We start from the raw sequence: 26,168 nt of genomic DNA on the forward strand, positions 1-26,168 counted from the left end.
CCAGTCCTGGTGTATTAGTCTGTTCCTGGAGTTGAGCATCATGCACTACCTTATCTAACTATACCAGTCACTTTGCTACTACGTTGTCCACACCCCTGAATCTGAATCAATTCTGCTCTGGCGAAAAATCACTTTAGTCAATACTTAGGACAACTCGCCCCAACCCTCCATTTTATCATTGTTTTCCGCTGCTCCTGTTTCCCTCTTTACAAACCGCTGTTGTATTAACTGTGTGCACTTTGCTAGGCTGGTCATATTTCTGTTCTTAAATAACAGTTGGAAAGCAGCCCCCCCCCCCCTGCAGTTACACTGCTCTAAGCACAATGGGCCGACTTTGTCGTCTGAGTAATACGACACCGTCACTTTCAAGTTCATTTCCACAGTCGCTCTGAGGTACAGTAATTCCTGTATGAGAACGCTGCTCTGATTGGCTGCCCAGCTGCTGCTGTTCAGCGGTGATAGGAAGCGCAGAGAAGAAGGGCGGGCTGCCAGCACTATACAAATAATAACAAACCTGTACTGGAGTGGGTGTGGGTAGGTGAAGCCCTGACTTGTCATATTTACCACTATTATAGGTAAGTGGCTGTGTGGGAAAGCAGTGTTATTGCTTCGGGGAACCGGGTATCTGTCATCTGTGGGCATTCGGATCTGCAGGCCCTGGCTCTGGGTGTTCTGCTGCATGGCATGGGTTCCATTACATAGATTGGCTGCCATGATGGACCAATAAGCAGTGCAGCTCTCAGCATGTAGCCAGGTAATGCTTATAATTGTAGTTTCTCATCAGCAAGGGGTGCCAAATGCACCCAGTGTTTGTAACTAGAGAGGTGTGTGTGTGTGTGTGTTAACTCTTTCTGCTTTCAAGTGGTCTGAGCATATATACTTGACACTTTTTATTAATGCCTTTAAACGGTGCAAATTTTAGATATACGCTCTTTCTTCAGCTCCTACAATTTCTTTGACATTCCAGGGCCCTTTGTGAGTGGCAGCTAAACATTAATTGAAGAACTACTTGGACATCTGATCTTGGACATCTTAGCCCTGTGCGCTTCTGAGAATTCATTTGAGTCTGTCCCTAAAACATGCATTTATTAGATGTTCACCTTAATCTTTACAAGAACTAGTACATTTATTCCATGGGTTTAATTAAATCACACAGTAGAGTGAAAGCCCGTGCAAAATTGCCCTTTAGTGCTCCAGCATAAGGTGGAAGGCACAAGCAGCCCTGTAGTTAACGCCTGCCAGTGCATTCTGCCTTCTGCATATTAAATGTCACAGTGTTTCTTCTCTTTCCTTTGAACAAATGATGTTTATACAGCAGTTGTATTTACTGAGTGCCTCTCCCATGTCTGTACTGTACTATACTGCCTGTGGGTGGTGACAGGCTGAAGTAGTAACATTCTTTTGGGATGATGAAACTTTTCAGTACAGTTTTGTGATGTATTTAAAGAGGTGGTTCACCTTTAAGGTAACTTTTATTATGTTATAGAATGGACAATTCTAAGCAACTTTTCAATTAGTTTTCATTGTTTATTTTTTTATAGTTATTTTCCTTTTTTTCTTATTCTTGCAGCTTTTAAATGGCCACCGCTAACGCCCTTTTAAAAAACAAATGCTCTGTAAGGCTAAAAATGTATTGTTGTTGTTACTTTTTATTGCTGATCCTTCTATTCAGGCCCTCTCCTATTCATATTCCAGTCTCTTATTCAAATCAGTGCATGGTTGCTATGGTAATTTGGACCCTAGTTACAAGATTGGTTAAGATGCAAATTGAAGAAGAGCTGCTGAATAAAAAGCTAAATAACTCAAAAACCACAACTAATAAAAAATAAAAAGCAATTGCAAGTTGTCTTAGAATATCACTCTCTATATCATACTAAACGTTATCTCAAAGGTGAACAACCCCTGTAAATGCACACTAGCATGGGGCTCATTTACTATAATGGAATATTTAGCAAAGTGCAAAAGACAAGTACAGCCCATGCTTTATGTCCACAATGCATTTGTTTTTTTAGGCAGGAATTTCTAATTGTGCCTACCAGGTTACGCATTGGAATAGGTTGCATCCAGGGTTCTTTTGGTTGTTCATTAAAGTAACAGTAACACCAAAAAATGAAAGTGTTTTAAAGTAATGAAAATATAATTTACTGTTGCCCTGCACAAATAAAACTGATGTATTTGCTTCAGAAACACTACTATAGTTCATATAAACAAGCTGCTGTGTAGCAATGGCAGAAATTAAAAAAAGGCTTTATAGCACAGGTTAAATAGTGGATAACAGATAACACCATTATGTTCGACAGGGCTTATCTGCTAGCGGCTGTGTAACTTGAGCCATTTCTCCTTTATCAATATTATAAATTGGATTGTCCCAGAGTTTTCAAAACCGTGTCACAGCACTCCTCAACAAGTAGCAGCCTCCGTGTCAGGATGCCAGCATTCAAAGTAGTAAAAACATATCACCTGGAGAGTATGTTATATATTCAAATCATCTTTTCTTTTTTATTGTAGGTAAAACATGAACAACATGTACGCACCTGATGAAGGCGAATGTGCCGAAAACATGTTGTGCATGTTTTACCTTTTCTCCTTTGAATGGCTGCCCCCATTGCTACACAGTAGCTTATTTATATAAGCAAAAGTAATATTTTTGAAGCAAACACAGCAGTTTTACCAGGGCAGGGTAACACTGCATTATATGTGTATTACTTTTTTGATGTTACTGTTCCTTTAAGGACATGATGTGAAAGATAAGATAGATTCTAACCTCTAACCACTCAGCCAAAAGTAAGACATGGCAATAGCCTTTGTACAGTGGCGTAACTACCGGGGTAGCAGGGGGTGTGAGTTGACCCCCGCACCCCAGCAGATCGCTCACTGTGTACCTGGCTGCAGTTGGCTGCAGGCGAATAGAAAGCGCATAGAAAATCTGCACAGAGGGGGTTGGGCCCTGCTGCACGGCCTGCCCCAGGGCCTGCCCCCACCTAGTTACGTTACTGCCTCTCTAGCCTCTCACTTAAATGGTTAGTTCACCTTTACGTTAACTTTTAGTATGTTATAGAATGGCTAATTCTAAGCAGCTTTTCAACGGGCCGTCATTATTTCTTTTTTTATAGTTGACCCCATCTAAGAAACAAAGGCTCTGTAAGGACAAATTTATAGCTGTTGCTTCTTTTTATTGTGCATCTTTCTATTGCTAGGGTAGTTTAGCCCCTAGCCACCAGCTTGTTGTCACACTTTTTAAAATTCAATCTCCCTTTTGGTTTAACACTTGGTAAGGCACTCTTGCCACATAAAAAGTTGTAGCTATATGAAAATATTACAGTAGTATACATTATTATTATCACAATATATTTGAAGTTATATCTTCGAATGCAATAAACAAATTATTAACAGAATGCAGAAATTGAATATAGTAGAGCTATAATATAACTATTATATGTAGAAGTTGAACTTGGTTCTATAGCGGAACCAGGACAAATGATTTTAACTCTTACTCTAGATAATATCCTTATTCGTATACTTAAAGAGTTCATCAAGCAAAGTTATGGGATCTGTTATCTGGAAACCCATTATACAGAATGCTCTGAATTACAGAGCATTGTAATAGAAACTTCATGATGCATTGTCTTACTCGCTAGGTTGAAGTAGCGTTTTGTACTTTTTTACAAATGGGGAATTTTTAGCAAAATGGATACCCCACATTCCAGTCTTAGAGAGAATAAGTAGAAGAGAATATTAAAGGGGAAATATACTTTTTTCCTATTGTTTTAATAAAAAAAATCTAAGTTTTTTGTTAATTTTTGATTAAAACAGCGCAAACAGGGAAATTGAAGCTACTCCATGTTTGGTCCTGGAGAGGTAGATAATTCAATTCTCAGTATACAACTCCCTCTTTCTTCCTTTATTTTGACTGTTTTGTAAGCAGGTGTCCATTTTGCAGGGAAATTATGTGTGCATTGATAATCTAATTACAGGGTATGCAACCCATGGAAATTATTAGATGAGAAATCAGTCCCCAAGTAGTTTCATGTCAATCTGAAGGAAAGTGACTACTGGAGGACAGTGGCCAGTGCAGATAATGCACTTGGATGAAGAGGGGATTAGCATGTTGTGCAATAAGTGCCTCAAGGCTTATAAATATTCATCTTAAATGCTTTCTATGACTGCCCTTTTATATATTGCCTTGACATATAGATTTGGTTTGGCACGGAATAGTACAACCAACTGTTGTCTGTGGCATTCATTAAGAGGGTTTAGTACAGGGTGTAATGTATAAGGGATAATGTTGTGAACAAACTTGTAGCAATAACATTTTAATCTTGGAATGTTATTTTTTGGGATATATTCATTGTGTATATATATATATATATATATATATAAATCTATATCTATAAATCTATATCTATAAATCTATATCTATAAATATATATATATATATATAAATATATATATGTGTGTGTGTGTTTTTTAATATATTCAGTGGCGTAACTAGATATTACTGGGCCCCACAGCAAATTATTTTTCAGGCACCCAAAATGTCAACAAGTTGACCTGTTTTGCAAATATTCAATTGTATATGAATTAGGGCTTCATGGGGCCCCTATACCTCCTGGGCCCCCCTACAGCCGCAGGATCTGCTTCCTCTGTATTTACGCCCCTGTATATATTCATTATAATTCTTCTGGTGCAACCCTGAGACTAAAATAATGTTTGAAATGTATCATAATGCAGAGAGAATACCTAAGGAAGAAAACACACAAAAGAATGTGGACTGGGAAACCCTTGCGATAATGGTAAATTGTTTCTTTTTTTGTTTTTTTGGCTTGCACTTAATTACATTTAGAATTGGTCTGTTTATTTTAATTATTATTTGTAAAAATAATAATAGTGGAAAAAAAGTGAAACAGGCCATTAATCAAAACACACAAATGTGTCAATTTGTCAGTTAAAGGGGGGTCAAATTAACCCTCGATATTTTGCGCAAATAGTACGATCGAACGATCGAAGGATTATTCCTTCGAGCGAACGATTAAATCCTTCAAATCGAACGATTCGAAGGATTTAAATCCAACGATCGAAGGAATATCCTTCGATCAAAAAAAGTTAGCCAAGCCTATGGAGACCTTCCCCATAGGCTAACATTGACTTTGTTAGCTTTTAGATGGCGAACTAGGGGGTCGAAGTTTTTTTTAAAGAGACAGTACTTCGACTATCGAATGGTCGATTAGTCGAACGATTTTTACTTCGAATCCTTTGATTCAAAGTCGTAGTTGAAGGTCGAAGAAGCCCATTCGATGGTCGAAGTAGCCCAAAAAAAACTTCGAAATTCGAAGTTTTTTACCTTCGAATCCTCCACTCGAAGTTAGTGAATCGGCCCCAAAGTAGTGGCAGCTCCAAGCTCTAACATAACAAAACCTCTCCAGATCAGTAATCCTTGATTCAAATTTACACCACAAAGCAAAAAAGCACTGCTAGGTTGGTGGCTGCTTAATCATCTCTTGGAAAGGAGCACCAAATTAGAGCATGGACACTTGAAGCCAAGTTTATACATGATATTATATAATGATTATATTAAATGGTGTTTTGAGGAACCAGGTAGGGCATACTGAGCTGTTTTGAGGAGAGTGCAATGGTGCAGCTCAGGATGGGGTAAAAGGCTATTTCATGGGTCGTAACTTAAGTACACACATATGGTTCTCTTTTAAGGCGTCATTGAGGAGACAGCTGAATTCTAAATGAAATGAAAGCAGGTGTTCATTTTTTTTTTTTTTTAACATTTATACATTTTTGTTATTCAGTGCTCAGGCTTGGTATTTAATCAGTTTTCTGTTTGCTATGTGTCAACTGGTTAGAAACCAGTTTTAAAATTAAAGTTGACCAAATAAGATATAATGAAGCTTCATGGTCCGTCTGTTTTTTTTATATTTGCCAGAGACAAGAAACATACAAATACAGATCCAACTTAGAATAGGTCCAATAGGAAACCAAAAGACAGTATAAAAGCAGTTTGCTTTCAATAGTCTCTTATTACATGTTAAAACCGCACTGGACGATTTAGCACTTATTCTGCCCCATATCTACTTATTCAACCCCATATTCCCTTTCTTGATGTCCACCTCCACATATAAATTCTGTATATAAAATCTTTGAAAACAACATGGCTTAAAACAATCAATGGATCTGGAAATTATTATTACTGTATTAACATGTCTTTATAAAGTACCAACATTTTTTGCAGCACATACAATAAATGGGTACAATACAGATTGCATCAAAAATAACCTAAAAATGTATAACCTATGCACGATGTTGAACGGGTCCTGCCCAAAATAGATTTACAGGATTGAATAGATCTCCAGTATAGTGGAGGCGCATTTTAACATAATATTAATAGGCCTGTCAAGCAAAACTGAACTGAGTAATGTTACAGAATGCTGCTGCTACTGTTAGCACCCAACTACTCAGGTAGTAACCTTTGTATAGTTTTGCTGACACATATTATATATTGATGCAAATTTGTTGTAAGTTAATGCAGCCCATTGCAGGAAACATGGAGCTACCATCATGCCCATGCTTGTGGCAGCTCCAGGGTTCCCCAGTGTCAATAGGTACAGTTGCATGCCATGCTTTTGAAAGAGGTATGATCAATCAATGGATTTTTTTAAAAAGGTTTTTATTTAACATTTTTCCCCAAAACAACAATACATACACATTAACATGCATTGCATTGACCATACAAAGTCAGGGGTTACATAGACACACTATTGCAGGAAATCGTGAGGAGCAGGAATCTGACATGTACCAGAGAGCCAATGGGAGGATCATCAGGGAATTAGTTTTGGTTTGGTCCTTAGTGATGTTAAAGATCTACTGCTGGGTTGATCTCCAGCCAGGGGTCCCGGACCTTCTCGAATCTTGAGGGCGTCGCCTGGCCACATAGTTTAATTTGATAACAGGCAGTTTACTGTTTATTAATTGCACCCATTTCTATACCTGCGGTGGATGGGGGCTCATCCATTTCATTTAGCGTTTTTAATAGGGTTCTGGTCTTGTTCAAGGGGACTATGTCATCTACTAGTCCCAGTAAGCACACTTCTGGGGCTTGTATTCCAGGTAATAGGACTTTCTCGTTGAGATACCTCACTACTTCCGACGAATAATTATACACAGTTGGGCACTCTCACAATATATGGAAAAATCCAGCATCTGGAGATTGACATTTGGGGCACAGCACATTAAGGTTCCTGCCCATTACTTTCAACCATATCAGAAATGTAAAGTATGGTGATACCTTTTATTGGCTAACTGAATATGTAACTTTTATAGTTTCCTGCATTTTTTCAATGGCTAACACGGTACAACATCTTATAACCTTATCGGAGTAATAGATGCAAGTATCTTAATGATTTGTGACTCTATATGCACTCCATTGCTTCCAATTTAGCACCCACACTTCAGTGCGTGTTTATAAATGACTACTCAGCTCAGACTTAATTCGAAAGACAGCCACTAACAGTGCACTTCTATCCTTTAATAGTATCATTAATTTCATTAGATCATACTATGTTCTCACAGAAGGCTAGGAAGATCCGAAGACAGTCAGAAAACCACTCTGTGAAAAGTTCTGGAAGAAGAAGCAGGGACAGCAGAATCACCAATGGAGAAAAAGCCGAGGCTGTAACACTTTTTGAAGTTGTTTGCATTGGAAAGGGGGCAATTCAGGTAACATTAAGAGGCATAAAGAATTATGTTGTACAGTCACTAGATGCACTATGTTAATGTGAGTGTATGTGCTTGCCGTAGACACACATACCCAAACAAGCACTAAGCTTGTATCCATTATGATTGGCTGTTGCTATGTGAATATGAACATAAGCTAGAGAGGTGTATTTTATCATTAAATTATATCAGGGTACATAAAGCAGTAATGTGCCTTTGCTTGCTGCATGCTCCTACAATCAGTTCATTTTTAGAAGTCCACTCAATGGGGAATGGTTTTATAAATATTAGAACTTGTACAGCAAGCCTATACAAGTGAAAGAGGTGAAATAATTACTTTGCTGGGGTTTGATGTGTCTTTTAACAATATCACAAACACTATGTTGCTTTCAGCGTATAATGTGATGTTTCACATATGTTTGCAGTCTGTGGTGAGTGACTGGGTTGAAGTCTATCAAGAAGACAGGGATGCAGCATTGCTCGACCTTCTAAACTTTTATATTCAGTGCTCAGGATGTCAAGGTATGTATCTTCTATTGGTAAGGAGAGTAGTGTAAGAACTAGAGAGTGCTGCCAAAGCAATGTGCAATAAATTTAAATGGTATTGTCATCATACGTAATTGGAATATTCAGAGTTGTGTCCTGTTTAGTTGTTCTGTTATGTGAAAGGATAAATAGGCACTAATAATATTGTAGTGAGGCACCAAATGCACAACATAATCGTTCTGCTGAACGATTATTATTCTGCATAAAGTGCTGGGATTTGGCCAAACCTTCAACAATTGCTGGATTCAGTGCATTCCTAATTAGAAAATAATGCAAGTGTCAATATGGAGAAATGCAAAATAGAAAGTTAAATAATTCTAATATTATTTGCATAATGTGAATTGAAAGATTTTCATTGTCCAACTTTTTATAAATCTTTGTTTCTAGGGGTGGTTACTGCAGAAATGTTTCAGAATCAAGGGAACCAGGACATAGTGCAGAGGCTTACAGAGGAGTTTGATAAAGTAATTATGTAAATGTTTCTTCTTATTTAAAACAGTAACTATTGCTGAAGTTCCATGTTCTGTAGCCCTCCAGTTTGGTATTAAAATTGATTTGCTTAACTCATTGATATAAAAATCATGGATTAATTACACAGTGGCTGAATAAAAACATAATCATTAATACAAATTGTAGGGATGCACCAAATGCATTATTTAGATTCAGCCAACTACTAATTACTCCACAAAAGCGGTATGAAAATTGCATCTTTGAATGCACCAAATTGGTCAATGCATGATGCATCGGCAAATGAAGAAGAGCTATTATTCCTTTATATGTATAACTTTACCCTCAAAATGAATACTTAAGCAACAGATGATATCATATTAAGTGGCATATTAAAGAATCTTACCATACTGGTATATATATATATATATATATATATATATATATATATATATATATATATATATATATATATATATATCTATATATATATATATATATATATATATATTTAAGTCAGTATTGCCCTTTTACATCTCAGAGATCACCTGACCAGAAATAATACAACTCTAACTGTAACAGGAAGAAGTGAGGAAGCAATATATTTTTATTAAGACCTACATTGTTCTGGGGGTATAGTTTTCCTTTAAACATTTGTGTACTTATTACAGGATCAGTGGTCGACTTCCAAACATTACACGGTTTTCTGTGTGGCATCGGTGAATATGTACACTGTAGCTATGAAGGGTAGTGCACATTTTCAGTGTAGTAGTTTTAACAACATTACCTATATGATTCCACTCATGAAGTTCTTATCAGAGTGAATACAGAGACTTAGCACTGATTTGAACTCACAACAACCTTGCTGATTGCAATGGGGCTGCTCAGCAGTTCAGTTCCATGCAAGCAATCCTTGTCACTTTCTGCAGAACTAATGTCAATAGGGAAGGTTCTACTTTGTGTGTAAAATAATCTTCACTCCATTGTGTCTTTATATGTACACTGACACATATAAATTAAAGTATGAGAAGTGTAACATGAAGGAAAGATATATTTATAATGCTGATATTGATTCTCATCCTTCTAGGAAACAGGTTTACAGTTCAAGAAATTTATGGCTTTTCCTTGGATTCTCACTATTACATGGCCAAATAACATGGTAAATCGAACCAGTTTGTTCAAGTATTTATGGTAATGCATGTTCTGCTTTATAGTGCTGCTTGCATAAGTATCACTATATAAATTAAAATATACATATATAAATGTAAGAGCGTTATGAAGTTTGCCATATCATTGATCCCAACATCTGGAGCTCAAATGGTTATGGGACAGTGAACAGTAACCAGTCTAAGCAATTACATGTTGAAATGAAAGTCTTTCATTGAAGAATTACAATTATTTCTGAAAAAAAGTCTGTTGATTAAACACTAACGTTTGAAAGTACTGGTGTAAATGTGTTGAAAATATGTTGGCATATTTAATGCTTATTGGCAGTTTATATTGACAAAGCCAGGTTGTATCTTTTGTTTTTGGTGTGAAATTTGTATTCTGCTGAACACAGGAAAATGGAGACTATCCACTGTCCAAATCAGGAATCTACTGGAAAAAATTCAGGGCAAATATCTGCGAACTCACAGCTGTGCTTGTGCAGAAGTGTCAATACAATGCTATTTATGATGGATATCTTCTGGACACAGTTATCTCACTGTTGCTTGGTTTATCAGACTCGTGCATCAGGGCATTCAGACATACAAGCACTTTATCGGGTAGGTTTATCTAGACCTCTACCTTTCCTTTTCACATTAGAAATTTGATACATTTCAAGTTTGAAATTCAGAAAGTTGTAAAGACAGAAAACCATTTCCATGCTTGGTTCAATTGAGGCTCATTAAAGGGGAACTATTGCGAAAATTTTAATTTAATATAAACTTTAGTATAAATTATCTTTTTCGCGATAGTTCCTCTTTATAGCTATTACCATCCAGAGAAACTCAAACTATCTACATAGTTCAGAGTAAGTGAAAATGCCCTCTGGTGCTACTATGGGCCTAGTAACTTCTAGCAACCAATCAGAAGGTAATGTTTACTGGTCATCTGTTCGAAAGCAAATGTCTAATTGGTATGTTAAGAGTTACTAGAACTGGGTCAACGTTGTGGCTTTCGTTGTTACCCAGCTTATATATTGCCTCAAGACCCCAACAAGTTTTTAGAGATTCGAATTGGAACCTTACTATGCATATTTAAATACAAGCAGCTTCTGAGAGTATTACTATGAACTGTATAATACTGTGCAGTTAGATGACAACAGTTGTTCAGCCCTTCAGTTGAATACTGAACTAAGATATAAAAATATAAGACAGTTAGTAATGCTTTATGTTATATACTGTACTTACTGTACCAGTAATCAGCCCTATAACAGTAAATATATAAAGGGCTCATTCAGGGGTGTAACTACAGAGGAAGCCTACCCTGCGGCTGCAGGGGGGCCCAAGAGGAAAGCCCCACGGGGCCCCAAGAGGAGGGCCCAAGAGGAAAGCCGCACGGGCCCCCACAAAGCCCTAATTCATATACAATTTCAATAAATATTGTTAAAACAAGTCAACCTCTAAACATTTTGGGGGCCTGTAAAATAATTTGCTGTAGGGACCAGTAATATCTCGTTACGTCACTGGGCTCATTTACATTTGATACTGTAGTTGCATTTACTCACATTTTCCTGCAATCAGTTGCATATAAAAATCCATTCACTAAAGATACTTGTGTCGAAGGGTGCTACATATAGTTGCATTCAGCACCACTCATTTTATTTCTGCCTCCTGTTCTGAATTAATGCAGTTGCACTAGGGGAACTATGAGCAATGCCCCCTTGTGACTGCAACAATTCTGGAGTTCTGAAAAATGCTGCATTATGGGAAAAATTTATGGTGACTGTGCTCAAATCTGCACTTTTCTCACTGCACTTGTAGACTATAACCTGATATAACTTCAAATTTATCTACTCCATACTGCATATCTCCATTTTTAAAATCTTGTTAGGCTATCTTTTGAGTAACCGTGGCCTTCAATTCCAAGTTCAGTGTAGTTGCATCCATTTAAGGGGTAAAGGTGGCCATACACGGGCCGAGACACAGACCAAGTCGGCAGCTTATTGGGCCGTGTATGGGGGCACCCGACGGGCTTCCCCGATCGAGATCTAGCCGAAAGTCGGCCAGATCTCGATCGGATGGGATTAAAAATCCCGTCAGATCGCGGGCGAATCTGATTGTTGATGCGGTCTCGCGATCCGACCGCCCGTTTGCGAATGCTAGGATCCGATCGTTGGGCCCTAGGGCCCACGATCGAATCTGCCCGATATTGCCCACCTCAAGGTGGGCATATCAGAGGGAGATCTGCTCGTTTGGCGACATCGCCAAACGAGCGGATCTATCCATGTATGGCCACCTTTACTCACCGTCCAACAATTTTTAAGTTAAGTTATTTTCAGATAGATGACCAGAAATAAAGACTTTTTTCAATTATTTTCTATTCTAATTTCTAATTATTTAATTTAAATATTTCATTATATTCTAAATATTTTCTATTTGTGACCATTTTTCTAATATTGAAGTTTAAAGTTAAAATTTTCACCTTTGTTTTTCTAAAGCAGCTCTGGGAGGGGGAGAGTCGCCCATTCTGTAAACTGTTCTAAATTGATATATTCATTTTACATTTCTTATCTTTGTTTCTGCTGAGCAGAATCCCTGACTTTGATAAAATAGTTGCTAATTCCAAAGATACTGTTAAGAAATGTATCAACTAATGTAGTAAATTGTAACAGTTCAGAATCTGCACCTGGATTACTGAGCTGCCAGACTGAAAGACCAAGAAAATTTAACTTTAAACGTCAAAAATGGCCATAAATACAGTAAAAGGTGGAAAGCGATTGAAAAAAAGTCTTTATTTCTGGTAAACAATCTGAAAAGAACTTCACTGCAAAAATTTTTGGAAGGATGAACAACCCCTATAACTCAGAGGAACCCTGCACAGTGTCCCCTTGCAAATGCAACAGTGCTGGAAATTCTGAAAAAAAATGCTGCATTATGGTTATGGGATGCTGAATACAATATGCAAATTTGGGGTAAGAAGGGGAAAACATTTTTTAGTTCCTTGTTTTGTGACAAAAAGTCACGTGGTTTCCCTCCCCACCCCTAATTTGCATTTGCAAACTCGGATTAAATTTGAATCCTAGATTCGGTGCATCCCTATTAAAAATTATGACGATTGTGCTCAAAATTGCACTGTGCTCACTGCACTTGTGGACTAAAATGAGCTCTATATGCCTTCAAATTTATCTACTGTATACAGTATCTCCATTTTCTTACTTTTGGTAGACCTTCTTTTGAGCACACGTGGCACTGTAGATTCTCTGTGTGCTCTAAGAAGGTTGATGCTACAGGGCTGATCATGAATCAGTTCTGATTCGGAAAGCATTGGTTCCTATAATGCTATTTTATTTGAATCTTTATTGCTTATCAGCATTGTATTAAGAATTGTATACTGTGTATATTCTGTATGTTGTAGGGCAAGCCCAGCAAACATGTTTAGAGGCAGAGATCTTTCCTGCTAATGGGGGGTTGTGGCCTTGGTACAGAAACACAAACATAAGCTGTAGCATGCCTGTCCTATTTGTTGAGTTTTAGTTCACCTTTAATCCCAAATTATTGCACCACTCTGCTCATACTATAAACTGTCCATATACCAGAAACACATGAGAAACCCCTCTTTTTCCCCAAGTTATGGCCTGGGTTAGAAAAACAACAGACTCCTGATAACACAAAACTGAAATTACAATTAAGGATTAAGGTATTGTGAATCAGGTACTGACCTTTAGTAGATCTTTCACATGAATAAAATGCTCAGCTCTTCTTTGCTATTGTGCTCTGTTCTGTAACTGCTTGTTTCTCTTTCTGCATCAAAGCCGTGAAGCTGCACACTGCCCTGGTGAGGATTATTCTCAACCTTGAAACCAGTATACACAATTTACAAAGACTGTACAATGTGAAACAAACGCGGCTCACATTGAAAAAGGCCAGCCACAGAATGGAGCAAATTGAGAAAAAAAGGAATGAGGTTTGTTCAAGCAATAAAATATGAGCTTGGCTCGACAAATAGCACAAAGGGGTATCTTTAACATTTTATGTGCAATAATAATGCAAACCCCTTGAAAAAGAGAATTGTTAATCCCTGTATGTTACATATATCTGAGGTTGATAAAGATAAACATTCTTTTTTTTGTTTTTATATAAACTAAGTAAAAATGTAATTCCCCACTAAAAACAGCTAGGTCTCAAATACTATTTTTTTCTTATTTACAGCTACAGCAGAAACACAGTGAAATTAAAAATATGTTAGATGCTTTATTTAAAGGGACCATTGTGCAACGTTACAGGTAAGGCTTGTGCTGAATATAAATCTAAGGCACCATACATAAGATTAGACCTTGATGTTGAGTTTTATAATAGAGGGCAGAAAAGTTAGTGTTTAAACTACATATTTCAATAGAATAATATCCCAGCTGTGACTGCAGGTTAATTATGATCCCCATAAAACAAGAGAAGGAATCTGAGAAGGAATGCATTTATTAGCAATGGGTTGTGTAATGACCTCTCAGGCCTTCAGTATTCTTTGCCTGTACTATACTTGGCAAAAGTTAGCAAACACTATGGGGCAGATTCATTAAGGGTCGAATTTCGAAGTTAAAAATACTTCGAAATTCGACCCTCGAATTGAAATCCTTCGACTTCGAATATCGAAGTCGAAGGATTTAGCGCTAATCCTGCGATCGATCGATCGAAGGATTTTTCGTTTAAATCCGATTAAATCCTTCGGATCGAACGATTCGAACGATTTTAATCCAACGATCGAAGGAAAATCCTTCGATCAAAAAAAGGTTAGCAAACCTATGGGGACCTTCCCCATAGGCTAACATTGACTTCGGTAGGTTTTATCTGCCGAAGTAGGGGGTCGAAGTTTTTTTTAAAGGGAAAGTACTTTGACTATCGAATGGTCGAATAGTCGAACGATTTTTCGTTCGATTTCGTTCGAATTCGAACGAATTTAACCAATTCGATGGTCGAAGTACCCAAAAAATACTTCGAAATTCGAATTTTTTTCATTCGAATCCTTCACTCGAGCTTAGTGAATCGGCCCCTATGTCTAGTAAATGGCTGCAATGTATCCAGACTGTGGTTTTCTTAAAGGAAAACTATACCCCCAGAATGAATACTTAAGCAACAAAAAGTTTATATCAAATTAAGTGGCATATTAAAGAATCTTACCGAACTGGTATATATATTTAAGTAAATATTGCCCTTTTACATCTCTTGCCTTGGACCACCATTTTGTGATGGTCTCTGTGCTGCCTCAGAGATCACCTGACCAGAAATACTACAACTGTAACTGTAACAGGAAGAATTGTGGAAGCAAAAGACAGAACTCTGTCTGTTTATTGCCTCATGTGACCTAACGTATGGTTTGTTTGTGTGCACCGTGAATCCTAGGATCCCAGGGGGACAGCCCTTATTTTTAAAATGGAAATTCTCTATTTATGATTACCAGATTGCACATACTACTAAAAAAGTATTATTATGAAAATGGTTTCCATAAAACAGGGTTATAATATGAGCTGTTTTATGCAATGTATTTTTATAGAGACCTACATTGTTCGGGGGGGTATCGTTTTCCTTTAATAGATTTAGCTTTTTTTTATTTGGTTAAGCAAAGATAAATAGTAGAACAATCGTTTTAAATAAACTAACAATCATGATTATACTAAGGAGGCTATATATTAGTGCTTAGTATGTTAAAAACAGGGATGGCAGGTGGTTTACTGCTAACTGGGCCCACAGTGTTAGTAAGCCATAACAATCAATCAGTGATAAGCATTTTTCAAATAGCTGCAACATGAACAAATAAAACCAAAATATGATAATTACCTGTACAGGACAAATTTTTCCTATGTTAGTAAATTAACCCCACATTGTTTTTACCTTTAAGAGTTTTCTAATGCATACTTGACCTAGAAACACATTTAATGTAGTCCATATGCTTGGTCTGACATAGCCTGAAGTACTGGCAACAACATCTGATCTGTTTTATTTTTTAAAACCAAAAAAGCTAATCTTAGCTTTTCTACAGCTGCTCAGAACAGATTAAGCATTTAGTTCAGACTATAGTTCCCCTTGACTATGAAATCAGTTGGTGAGAAGCAATACTGTATATTTACAAAACATCTTCTCTATCCTTTTAGAGATGTGGTCTCTGATATAAGAGCACTGTGTATTGAAGAATTGGGGATATGGATGAAAATGTACCCTCAAGTCTATTTGAATGATAGCTGCTTGAAATACATTGGATGGATGCTGTATGATAAGGTACACGTTTCTGAGGAAGTGAATTGCTAAGATTTAGAATGAGAAGATCTCCTTAGCTTGCTATTGCTTAACTATACTTTAAGCATATTCTGTTTATTACATGTCCACTCGTATCAATTATGTTTGTACAATAAGCTTTTAAGGGCATTTATTTTTACAACAGCTACTGATTGCCCACTAAGGACAAATTATATTAAACCCTTAAATATCCCTTATAGGAAAATATTATTATACTAAAAACAAGAAAAAGCAGTAAAACCCCACACTACCTTACTAAAATTAATTGAGATCTAATTATATAAGTGCTTAGTGCTATTATAATCATACAGTATGCTTAGTTCAATTTAGCACCAACATACAATTAATGGTATTTCAATCGATTGTGTTATATATAAATAATTAAAAAGATTAAAGTGCTCAAGTGCTATAAATCAGGTGATGTGAAATCACCTGATTTATAGCACTTGAGCACTTTAATCTTTTTAATAAACAAACCGAAGATTAATTTTTATGAGGAACCGATAACACATTATGAACAATGACTTTCCACTATCTCTTGTAGGTACCTGATGTTCGCTTGAAAAGTCTACTTTCTCTTCAAGGGCTTTATGAGAACAAGGATTTTGTTGTCAAAATGGATCTATTCAGTACCAGGTTTAAGGTAATGCAGTGCTTGTGACATTACTTTCAAAGAGCATGTTTTCTTTATTTTGTGAGAATATATAAATCTGGAATGCTTGGGACCTGGGGTTTTCTACTTGTTCATATTTACAACTTACCTTAATATATGTTAGATATGTTCGACAGCCAATAAAACAAAGTTAAGACCAAAGTCTTCTTGACTATCGTTAACTATTGATTAATGAATTGTTTATTAAAATGATCGGTTGGCTGATGAGATCGTTCACAGGGTGGTGACAAAATCTTCCAGTGTATGGCTAACTTTAGTAAGATCAATTAATTTTCCAAGATCAGGGAAGATGTAGTTAAACTATAAATACAGTAGTGAAAAGACTCCTATAGTTATCCAAATATAATTAGACAAGATGTCTTCTGTATATTCAGTTAATAAATCAAGGGTTTTAACATGGCATATACATTATCAGTAAAGTGACTGGTGCCAAACAAAGTGTAAAGTGTAGTTTTAATCAAGATGCATATGCATTTTTTTAAATACAGATAAAAAAACAACTGGTTAAAAATTGATAGCAGAGTGGACATATCCTGAAGCAAGCTACTAACTAATTTAATTCCTCTGACTGGACCCTAGGGGTACCTCCAAGTGAGAGAAGGGATGTGGTCCTAGAAACCACCTTACCTGAAACTGTGTTAGAAAAAGTTAAATAACCGAAAAAACCCAAACCCAAGGGCCCTTAGGATAAAAAGAGGAAACACTTGAAATACCTAGGGAATGACATAAAACTGAATCATTAAAAGTATGGCCAACCAACCACATGGCTACTATTATGAAACGATTACCATGATGTACAAAATGTAACCTAAAAAAATGAAAAACAATGAAAGTTGCTTTCACCTTGTGTATTTCACAATTGCTTTTCCTGTGTATACAGTAAATATTTTGTGTCTGCTCTTATTTTCATGTACATATTCGGAAGACATATGCATTAGTTAGGATCTATTTTTATTTCCCATTATCTTTTGGTGCTGCCATGTTCATTTGGCTTTAGCAACAGTTTCTGACAATGTGTTAGATAAGGGAGAATTGCAAAAAAATTAAATTGTATTGGGTCACCAGATGAGGTCACTGTAGGCCTGCATATGAAAATGTTACTTTTTAACAGACTTATGTTATAAAAACTTTATAGCAGAAATATATATATTTATAAAATTATAACTTTTTATATGATTTACTTGAAATTTGCTCAGGACAGGACATAAAGCACTGCCACATGGGGCACCTTATCAATAGTAAGTACCTTTAGTCTTTTTGGAGGACTTCAGGTGCTTCTAAGTAATGCAACCATTGGCAAGTGCAGCTATTATTGAGGATCTGTATATTTAGGCAAAAAAGAAAGGCTACAGGTGGTGCTCTGATATATGGAACAAAGTTTGTTGGCAGGTGGCAATAATATCAATTGCCCAACAAACTGATTACTTTTGCCCATGACTGACAATTTACCCCGTGCTCTCATGTCCCCAGGATCGTATTATATCAATGACTCTAGACAGAGACCATGATGTGTCTGTACAAGCAATGAAACTTCTTGTGTTTATGTCACAGTAAGTATTATTGTGCTTTTTAACTTTACTACTGTGAGATCATAGAAAACTAATAGTTGAACTAAAATAGAAAAAACTATTATAATGGAATGTGCACCTTTTGTATGTGTTTGCAAGGTTGTAGGTAGAGGCAGCACCAGCAGTAAGGATGGATTGAAATATTGGAGGCCTGTTAGTAATGGGTTGCAATCTATTCTGACTAATATAAGGACTAAAGTCAATGTTTTGGCAGTAGACAGGAACAGGAAGAGATGTATGTGTATAAAGTTCCTAGGAAAAAGACGAGATGTTCCTATTTCCTGTACACTCTTTTTCTCTAGTGCTACAGTTACTAAGCTGTTTGTGTAGACTAATGTGTTCCTTATCCGTTTTATTCTTCTATTTCAAGGTTTTATCCTTTTCCAGTTTTTATCTTTCATTTTACTGCACTGTGACCATGAAAAAAAAAATTACAAAAAATATGAGAAAAAGTCCCAAAGTAAATTTCTCCTTAACATAAAAAATATGCAGACTTTTTTTTTTTTTTGCCAATTCTATTTAGGCCAAGGGTATTGTATTGAATTCTATCAAATAAGCCACAGAGGGGCAGATTTACTAAAGGGCATAGTGGCCATGGCTAGCAAAAATTCGGCAGAAATCTCATCCACAGGGGCATCGCCGATTTGCTAACTTGGGTAGACGACGATTCGATAGTGAAAGTGGCCGTCGATAGTGCAGTTTGCGCCCTATCGCCAGGCAAATTTTCTATCATATGATCAGTACACCCAAATTCTTTCTCCAGAGTTTCCTTCGCCACCTTAGATCAGGCGAACTGATAAGATGAAGCTACGTCCTCCTCAATCTTATGTCAGTGACATCATATCCTATATGCCAGAAAATCATAAAAGTGCTAAAAAAAATGCTGGCGTTTTTTCATTTTTTAAAGTGGGATTGCCTTCAAAAGTCCTAACTAGTAAAGATTTTTGTGTTAACAGTTTCTTAACCAATTTGAGTGGTATGCCACATTTGTTTTAGGGGGGGCCCATGTCTAGGGAATTACAGGATCTCTTTAGTCTTTATTTTGCTTCCTTGGAAATTTGTAATAATAAGTGGCCACTTCAAGCATTTTAACCAACATCTCTACTAAATATGTCTATACGAACTATATGTACCCACACTATTCAAATTGACCTAAGCGTAAGAGTACTTACGAAGTTTTGCTTCGCAGAATTGAACACTATCGACAGATCGCTAAGAAATGCTCGCGCTAACAAATTAATGCTAGCAAAACTTTACTAGCATTCAGTTGCTGAGAAGCAACTTTGCATTTCGGTGAATTAACGAATAACGAATTACGGCTGGAGAAGTGGTGCGAAGTGCGGTGGAGCGTTCGCCCTTTAGTGATTTTTTTTTTATTCATTGGTAAGTGTAGTACCATATATTACCACAGGAGAGCAGCATTTTCCATGTTCTTTTACTTTTCTCCATTAAACAGTGTGGAGAATTTTATTCAGACCTTTGGATGAAAGTTGACCCCCAAAAAGGCAGTACATGTACCTGATCATAGTTGTATTTATTAAAGATACAAGGGGGCCAATTTATGAAAATTTGGATTTCTATTTTTTTTCACAAGTTCTTTAAAAATTCTCTAAAACTAAAAATTTGAGATTTATTACAAATATTAAAGTGTAAAAAATGCAAAACGCTAATACAAAACTTTTCATATAAAAATAATCGAGGTCCTGTAGAAGTCAATGGGAGCTGCACTGATCCTATTATTTCTTCTCTAGTAATTGTCTGAACAATTTTAGAGGTTTTAGAGATAAATGTATTTTTTAGCACAATGTTCAGCAATTTTTTTTCTGTTCATACTTTTTATAATTGGATCTCTTAATAACTTTCATGGCATTCGCGATTTAGAAATAGAGTTTAATCATGGTTTCAAAAAAGCTTAAAAACCACAAAAATTTGATCTTTAATAATTTGGCCTCATTGTGTTATACAGGAAATAAATGTGTGTGTAATATTTTTACTCAAGACCTGTCACTAAGACCATTTTCTTTCTTTTCAACACTCCGTTGCTTTATATGAAACTCCTCAAGTATTAATGCAACATGTCAGTGCAGTTGACATGTACCTTACAGACAAGTTATTATTCATAGTTTGTTGTGATTCACACTGCCAACTTAGCTGGTGCAACAGGTTTCATTTTTTTCTTTAAGTGGTCATTGACATTGGCACATTAGAACTATTCAGAGACTGTTCCAATGTACAGATCTTTAGTCAAACTAAATTCATCCAAAAGGCATCGTCAAACTAGACACCTCAAAGAACTGCTACTTTGGTGGCAGACAACCTTCTAAACAAAGAACATAATATATATAGTTTGGAGGAAAGAAGACAATTCTAGATATATCAGTACATGGATAAGGGATAACAATGCATGTTTGGGATAAACATTAAACAAACAATAACTGTTTCTAAGACAATTAATTGGTGACAAGCCCCCCCCCCCCCATTTCCTTCATCCATATTTTTTTTGTGGACTTGCAAATGAAGAAAAACATGATTTCCTAGTTGCACAAAAACTGAAGCTTCAAAGATCATATCAATTATTCCTTTTTTTTCTTAGCTAAGTTTACATTGTTATGTTGCAAATAAGATGTATATAAATCTCTGCCTTACTCTTGGTCAGCAGTATTTAGCAGTGAAATGCATGCTAAAATATATATGAATCCAAAGTCAATGCCTTAACAATTGTGTATCATAGAGTATGCAAAAGTGTGGGCATTATCCCCTAGTTCCACAAATATCCCAAAATCCACAAGCAACAAATGCCATTTAGGCTTTTCTCTGGGTATGAAGTATAGTACATAACACCTCATTTGTAATAAAAGCCATTGTTTACCCAAGAGCAGTAACCCTTAGCAACCAATAAGATGTGTACTGGTGACCAGTTAATGTTACCTGCTGATTGGTTGCTATGGGCAACTGCACCTGGGCAAATAGGTTTGCCACCGGTTTTGACCCGGACAGCTGTGTTTTCGTGAGGGCTGCCTGGGTCAAAACTTCCTGCCTGGTTTTCTAAATTAGGGAAACCTGGCAAGATTCCCTAAGACTGACATGGTGATTGGCCAATCGCTCATCGCCATGTCATAGCACCACCCACCAACCATATTGCCCTGCCCCTGTAGCATCACTGCTCTACCCCCGTAACGTGACTGCCTCTCCCCTGTAGCGTCACTGCTCCTCTCCCAGTTCACAAAGGGCAAAGGTGGCAACCCTATGGGCAAACCTATTACATACCTCCAAAAAAATTTTGTTTATGTAGAAGTAATACTTTTAGTCACACAATCATTCTGCATTCATAACAATGCTATATAACCAATACAATAGTAACATATTTTCTATCATAATATATATATAAATATATATATATAGATATAAACAGTCTATAGTGGTGCACTCTCAATATAGGCAGCCGCCTGGGTGCTGGTTATAACATAGCATAACAATCCAAAAATACAAACCGCACTCCAAGGTCTTGAAATGGTGAAAAAAGTGAAAAGTTTATTTCAACGTTTCGTCCCACCTACTCGGGCCGTCTTCAGGAAGTGACTTCCTGAAGACGGCCCGAGTAGGTGGGCCGAAACGTTGAAATAAACTTTTCACTTTTTTCACCATTTCAAGACCTTGGAGTGCGGTTTGTATTTTTGGATTATATATAGATATATATAGATATATATATATATCACGGCCCAATGAGTATCCGCACTCCAAGGCACACTATTGTAGCTTATCCAGGTGGGGTGCACGGTTAAAATATATGTATTTAAATTTTCAGAAGAACCAGCACTCCCATATATAAAAATACTTGTTTTTATTTCTGTTGCATTCCAACGTTTCGGTCCCTTTTGAGAAAGGTCCCAACAGGGGCCGAAACGTTGGAATGCAACAGAAATAAAAACAAATATTTTTATATATGGGAGTGCTGGTTCTTCTGAAAATTTATATATATATATATATATATATATATATATATATATATATATATATATATATATATATATATATGTATATATATATATATATGTTACTGCCATAGAGATTTATTACAGATTAAGATTGCCTCTTATTTTATAGCATTAACTCTTGCATATGTTTCTTATAATGAATGTGACACAGAAGTCATGGAGAGGTCCTCTGCACCATCCGTAGCTCTCTGCTTGGCTGGCACTGCCTGTGTCCCAGACCATAAGGCCGTTTCTTATTCTGAAGAACTCCTTTGATTGTATGAATGTGCAGTGACTATACTTCTCCCTTGGCTTGAATTAATTTGACCTCATAATAAGTGATGTGTTTTCATGCAGGAATTGTGAAGATCTGTTAACAAAAGAGGACTGTGATCTTCTGTACCAGTGTGTATACACAGCTTACAGACCCCTGGCTACAGCAGCTGGGGAATTCCTATATAAAAGGTAACTACAGGATAAATAATGATTGTTGGTTTCTTGTTTACTGTAATACAGAACGATAAAAACAAAATCTAGATATTTTTTTATTTGGGACATCTTATGAGGGAGATATACAGTGCAGATAAAAGTTTTGAGAACCACGACATTTGTTTTTTGGGGGCAATGCCATCAGATTGCAGTCGCCAAACTCTTCAACTAGAGACTTGGAAATTGTTTAAAGTTAATTAGCATAGTCCCTAGTGTCTGCTCTTATATAGTAAAGGTTAGATTATTGCTTAGGACGCATACATGTAAGAACTGAGGTGATACTATGACAGCAACTTCTTTTGTGTTGCCATTTGTACAAGTTTTAACTGCTTCAAATTTACCCTGACAACATGTGTCCTTTTCTTTGGGTCATTATGCAGCACATTTACTTAGAGTCGAATATCGAGGGTTAATTTACCCTCAAATTCGACCCTCGAAGTTAAATCGAAGGATTTTGCGCAAATACTTTGATCGATCGAAGTAAAAATCTGTCGATCGAACAATTAAATCCTTCGAATCGAAGGATTTTAATCGATTGATCGAACAATTTTTCTTCGATCAGAAAAATCTTAGAAAACTTATGGGGAAGGTCCCCATAGGCTAACGTTGTAGCTCGGTAGGTTTAAAGTGGCGAATTATGTAGTCTAATTTTTTTTTTTTTTTTTAAGGGACAGTACTTCGACTATCGAATGGTCGAACAGTCGAACGATTTTTAGATTCTTCGAGGTCGAAGTAGCGTATTCGATGGTCCAATTACTCAAAAAAAACCTTTGAAATTCTAAGTTTTTTTACTTCGAATCCTTCACTCAAGCTTAGTAAATGTGCCCCTATGTGTTTGTCAATTATGATATGTTATCACAGTTACACAGTCATTCTCTTAGGGCAGGGGCACACCGGAAGATTTGGGGGGAGGGGTTTAGTCGACTGCCGACTAATCGCCTCTTCTTTGGGGCAACAATCTCCCTGAACTGCCTTCCCCCTGCCTTCCGCCTGCTATAATGAGGAAACTTCGGGCGACTACGGAAATTGAAGCGCCGCAAGTGCATTGCCGCAGGCACTTATTCATTTTAGCAGTAGGAAGGCTGGGGGAAGGCAGTACGGGGAGATTGTTGCCCCGAAGAAGAATCTGCCCGTGTGCGCCTGCACTTATATTGTTGCATGTGATAATTAACTACCCATATGTGCTTTTATTACTTAAAGGGGGTAGAACAAATGTTATATACCGTAGCTTCTTTGCAGCATTGGGACTTTTTTTGCTTTGCTTTTTTGCTGTCATGATTTTTATGGTCTACTTTTTATTGCTAAATTACACTGTTTACATTATATTGTTATTCTTGAGCAAACAAATGTATTTTTTTGTTGTAACATTGGTGTGGAGGTAGCCACCTGCTTCACAGTATAACTGTGACTCCTTCAGTTATACTGAGTAGGATAAACAATAGCCTGTCAGAAAGCAGTTCCATAGTGCAACACTGGCTCTTTTTGAAAGCACATGACCAGGCAAAATGTCCTGAGATGGCCTATACACCAATATTACAACTAAAAAAATACACTTGTTGGGTTAGGAATGAAATTTTGCATGGTAGAGTGAATTATTTGCAGTGTAAACAATGTAATTTAGAAATAAAAACTACACCATAAAAATCATGACCGAATCCCTCTAATTTTTGACTGATTTAGTGCTGCTCTGCATTATTTTCACTATCTTCAGTATATTGTTTTTAGATTCCTGTTCTGCACTTGTATAACTAATATGAACTAATATGAAAATGCCCATTCCATCCATTTTGAAGGCATCTAAATCAAGCAGAAGGAGAGGAAAGCAGAGGAACTAGATGCAATGCCCAACAGTTAAAGTTTCTTCTAACTTTCTTCTGTGAAAATAAGGTGAGATAAAAACAGACACAGCATCAACAATTTAAGTCTATTCCTTAAAAGAAATAGCAACAATTAGTGATGAAAATTATACCTTTGTGAACGTTTATACTTTATGGAAAAGCTGGAATACAATAAAGCACAATAAGTATTACATAATGGGGACCTAAGAGCTTAAAAAACCATACAGTATGTGGATTCTTATATACAAATGCAAGTTGTGATTGTGGTATGACTAGACTGCCTGCAGTTGGTAGACAACAAAAATATTACTTCTGATTTGACCAAATGTGAATCTACTTAAAGGTGGAATAGGATGTAGCTTGCATGGAACCAGATGGATTGGATCTAAAATGCAGTATCCATATTACTAGTGTGATTGTATGATGAGCATGACCAGCTCAGAGGACCATAAAACTGATCTTACTGGCCAGACTACTGATCACAGTTTACTTAGAACGTAATTATGCTAAATATACAGATGTAATTTTAAAATACAATTTCTGTTTTTTCATAAACATGTTTTCAATATTTATATAAAAGGTTTGATGACAGTAAATGAGTGATTGTGAAAACTATGACTTCTGATAGATCTTGAGAATTAAATGTAGATAGTACAGACTGAAGCTGCATGTACATTTTATTTTTAAAGACAGATTCTCCTTTAAGACACAACTTCTCATTGCATATATGGTGGATGCAGTTGTAGAAATGTCAAAGGGTTCTAGTGATCAATGTGTGTTGATTTCTGATATTAGGGAATATGTCCTGAGCTTGAATGTTTCTGTGTGCCATACATGCAAAGTTTAAAGGGCCAATATATCCCCATTTCAACTTTTGTGTAGTGATGGGCGAATTAATTCGCCAGGCGCGAATTCGCGGCGAATTTTCGCGTAAATTCGCGAAACGCCCGCGAAAAGTTGCGTAAAAAATTCGCCGGGGTCAAAAAATTTTTTTTTTGAAAAAACGGACGCTGGCGTAAAAAAAAACGGGCGCCGGCGTCAAAAACGAGACGCCGGCGCCGTTTCGAGAATTTTTCGCCGTTTCGCGAAATTCGCTAATTTTGCGGCGAAACGGTGCAAATTCGCCCATCACTACTTTTGTGCAATGAATATGGCATGTGCTGAACTTACATTTTGCTTATTGTGTTGATTTGAAGTTACTTTATGTGTGATTTTTGTTATTTCTTGCACAGGGCAAACGCTGAAATTAAACTGTAGCTACATTCTACTAACTGTATGAGCGCAATCAAAAATATCAGTGGGTTACTGAGAAGCCTCTGTACAAAGAAAGATCTTCGTTCCCCCAGCTGCAGCCTAAAGCTGGGTGATAAGGAGCAGCTCATTGTGCAGAAGGCTTCTCCATAAACTGCTGATTTGTTTTGTTTGTGCTCATGTGAGTCAGCAGGTAGAATGTGAATTCTTTCTGATTTAGAAAGTGTCAGACA

General features: G+C 36.7%; 1 protein-coding gene across 6 annotated transcripts in view; it reads left to right on the forward strand.

Annotated features, from left to right (window-relative positions):
* Nucleotides 1-335: 335 nt before the first annotated feature.
* The window catches only part of LOC108709733 (cohesin subunit SA-2), a 51,907-nt gene continuing 26,074 nt past the window's right edge, over nt 336-26,168 (forward strand). For 2 of the 6 annotated variants that reach the window (XM_018249824.2, XM_041584234.1), the window contains exons 1-14: nt 336-575; nt 4,732-4,793; nt 7,556-7,722; nt 8,145-8,241; nt 8,653-8,729; nt 9,800-9,871; nt 10,274-10,478; nt 13,670-13,821; nt 14,067-14,140; nt 16,001-16,124; nt 16,687-16,785; nt 18,286-18,365; nt 22,715-22,822; nt 24,640-24,733. In XM_018249824.2, the coding sequence (XP_018105313.1) occupies nt 7,564-7,722; nt 8,145-8,241; nt 8,653-8,729; nt 9,800-9,871; nt 10,274-10,478; nt 13,670-13,821; nt 14,067-14,140; nt 16,001-16,124; nt 16,687-16,785; nt 18,286-18,365; nt 22,715-22,822; nt 24,640-24,733 (1,341 nt within the window). In that variant the 5' untranslated portion in view covers nt 336-575; nt 4,732-4,793; nt 7,556-7,563. The other 4 variants (XM_018249826.2, XM_018249825.1, XM_018249827.1 and 1 more) reach the window with 4 other exon arrangements.

This window comes from Xenopus laevis, chromosome 2S, assembly GCF_017654675.1.
Source record: "Xenopus laevis strain J_2021 chromosome 2S, Xenopus_laevis_v10.1, whole genome shotgun sequence".
NCBI classification, from domain to species: Eukaryota; Metazoa; Chordata; class Amphibia; order Anura; family Pipidae; genus Xenopus; species Xenopus laevis.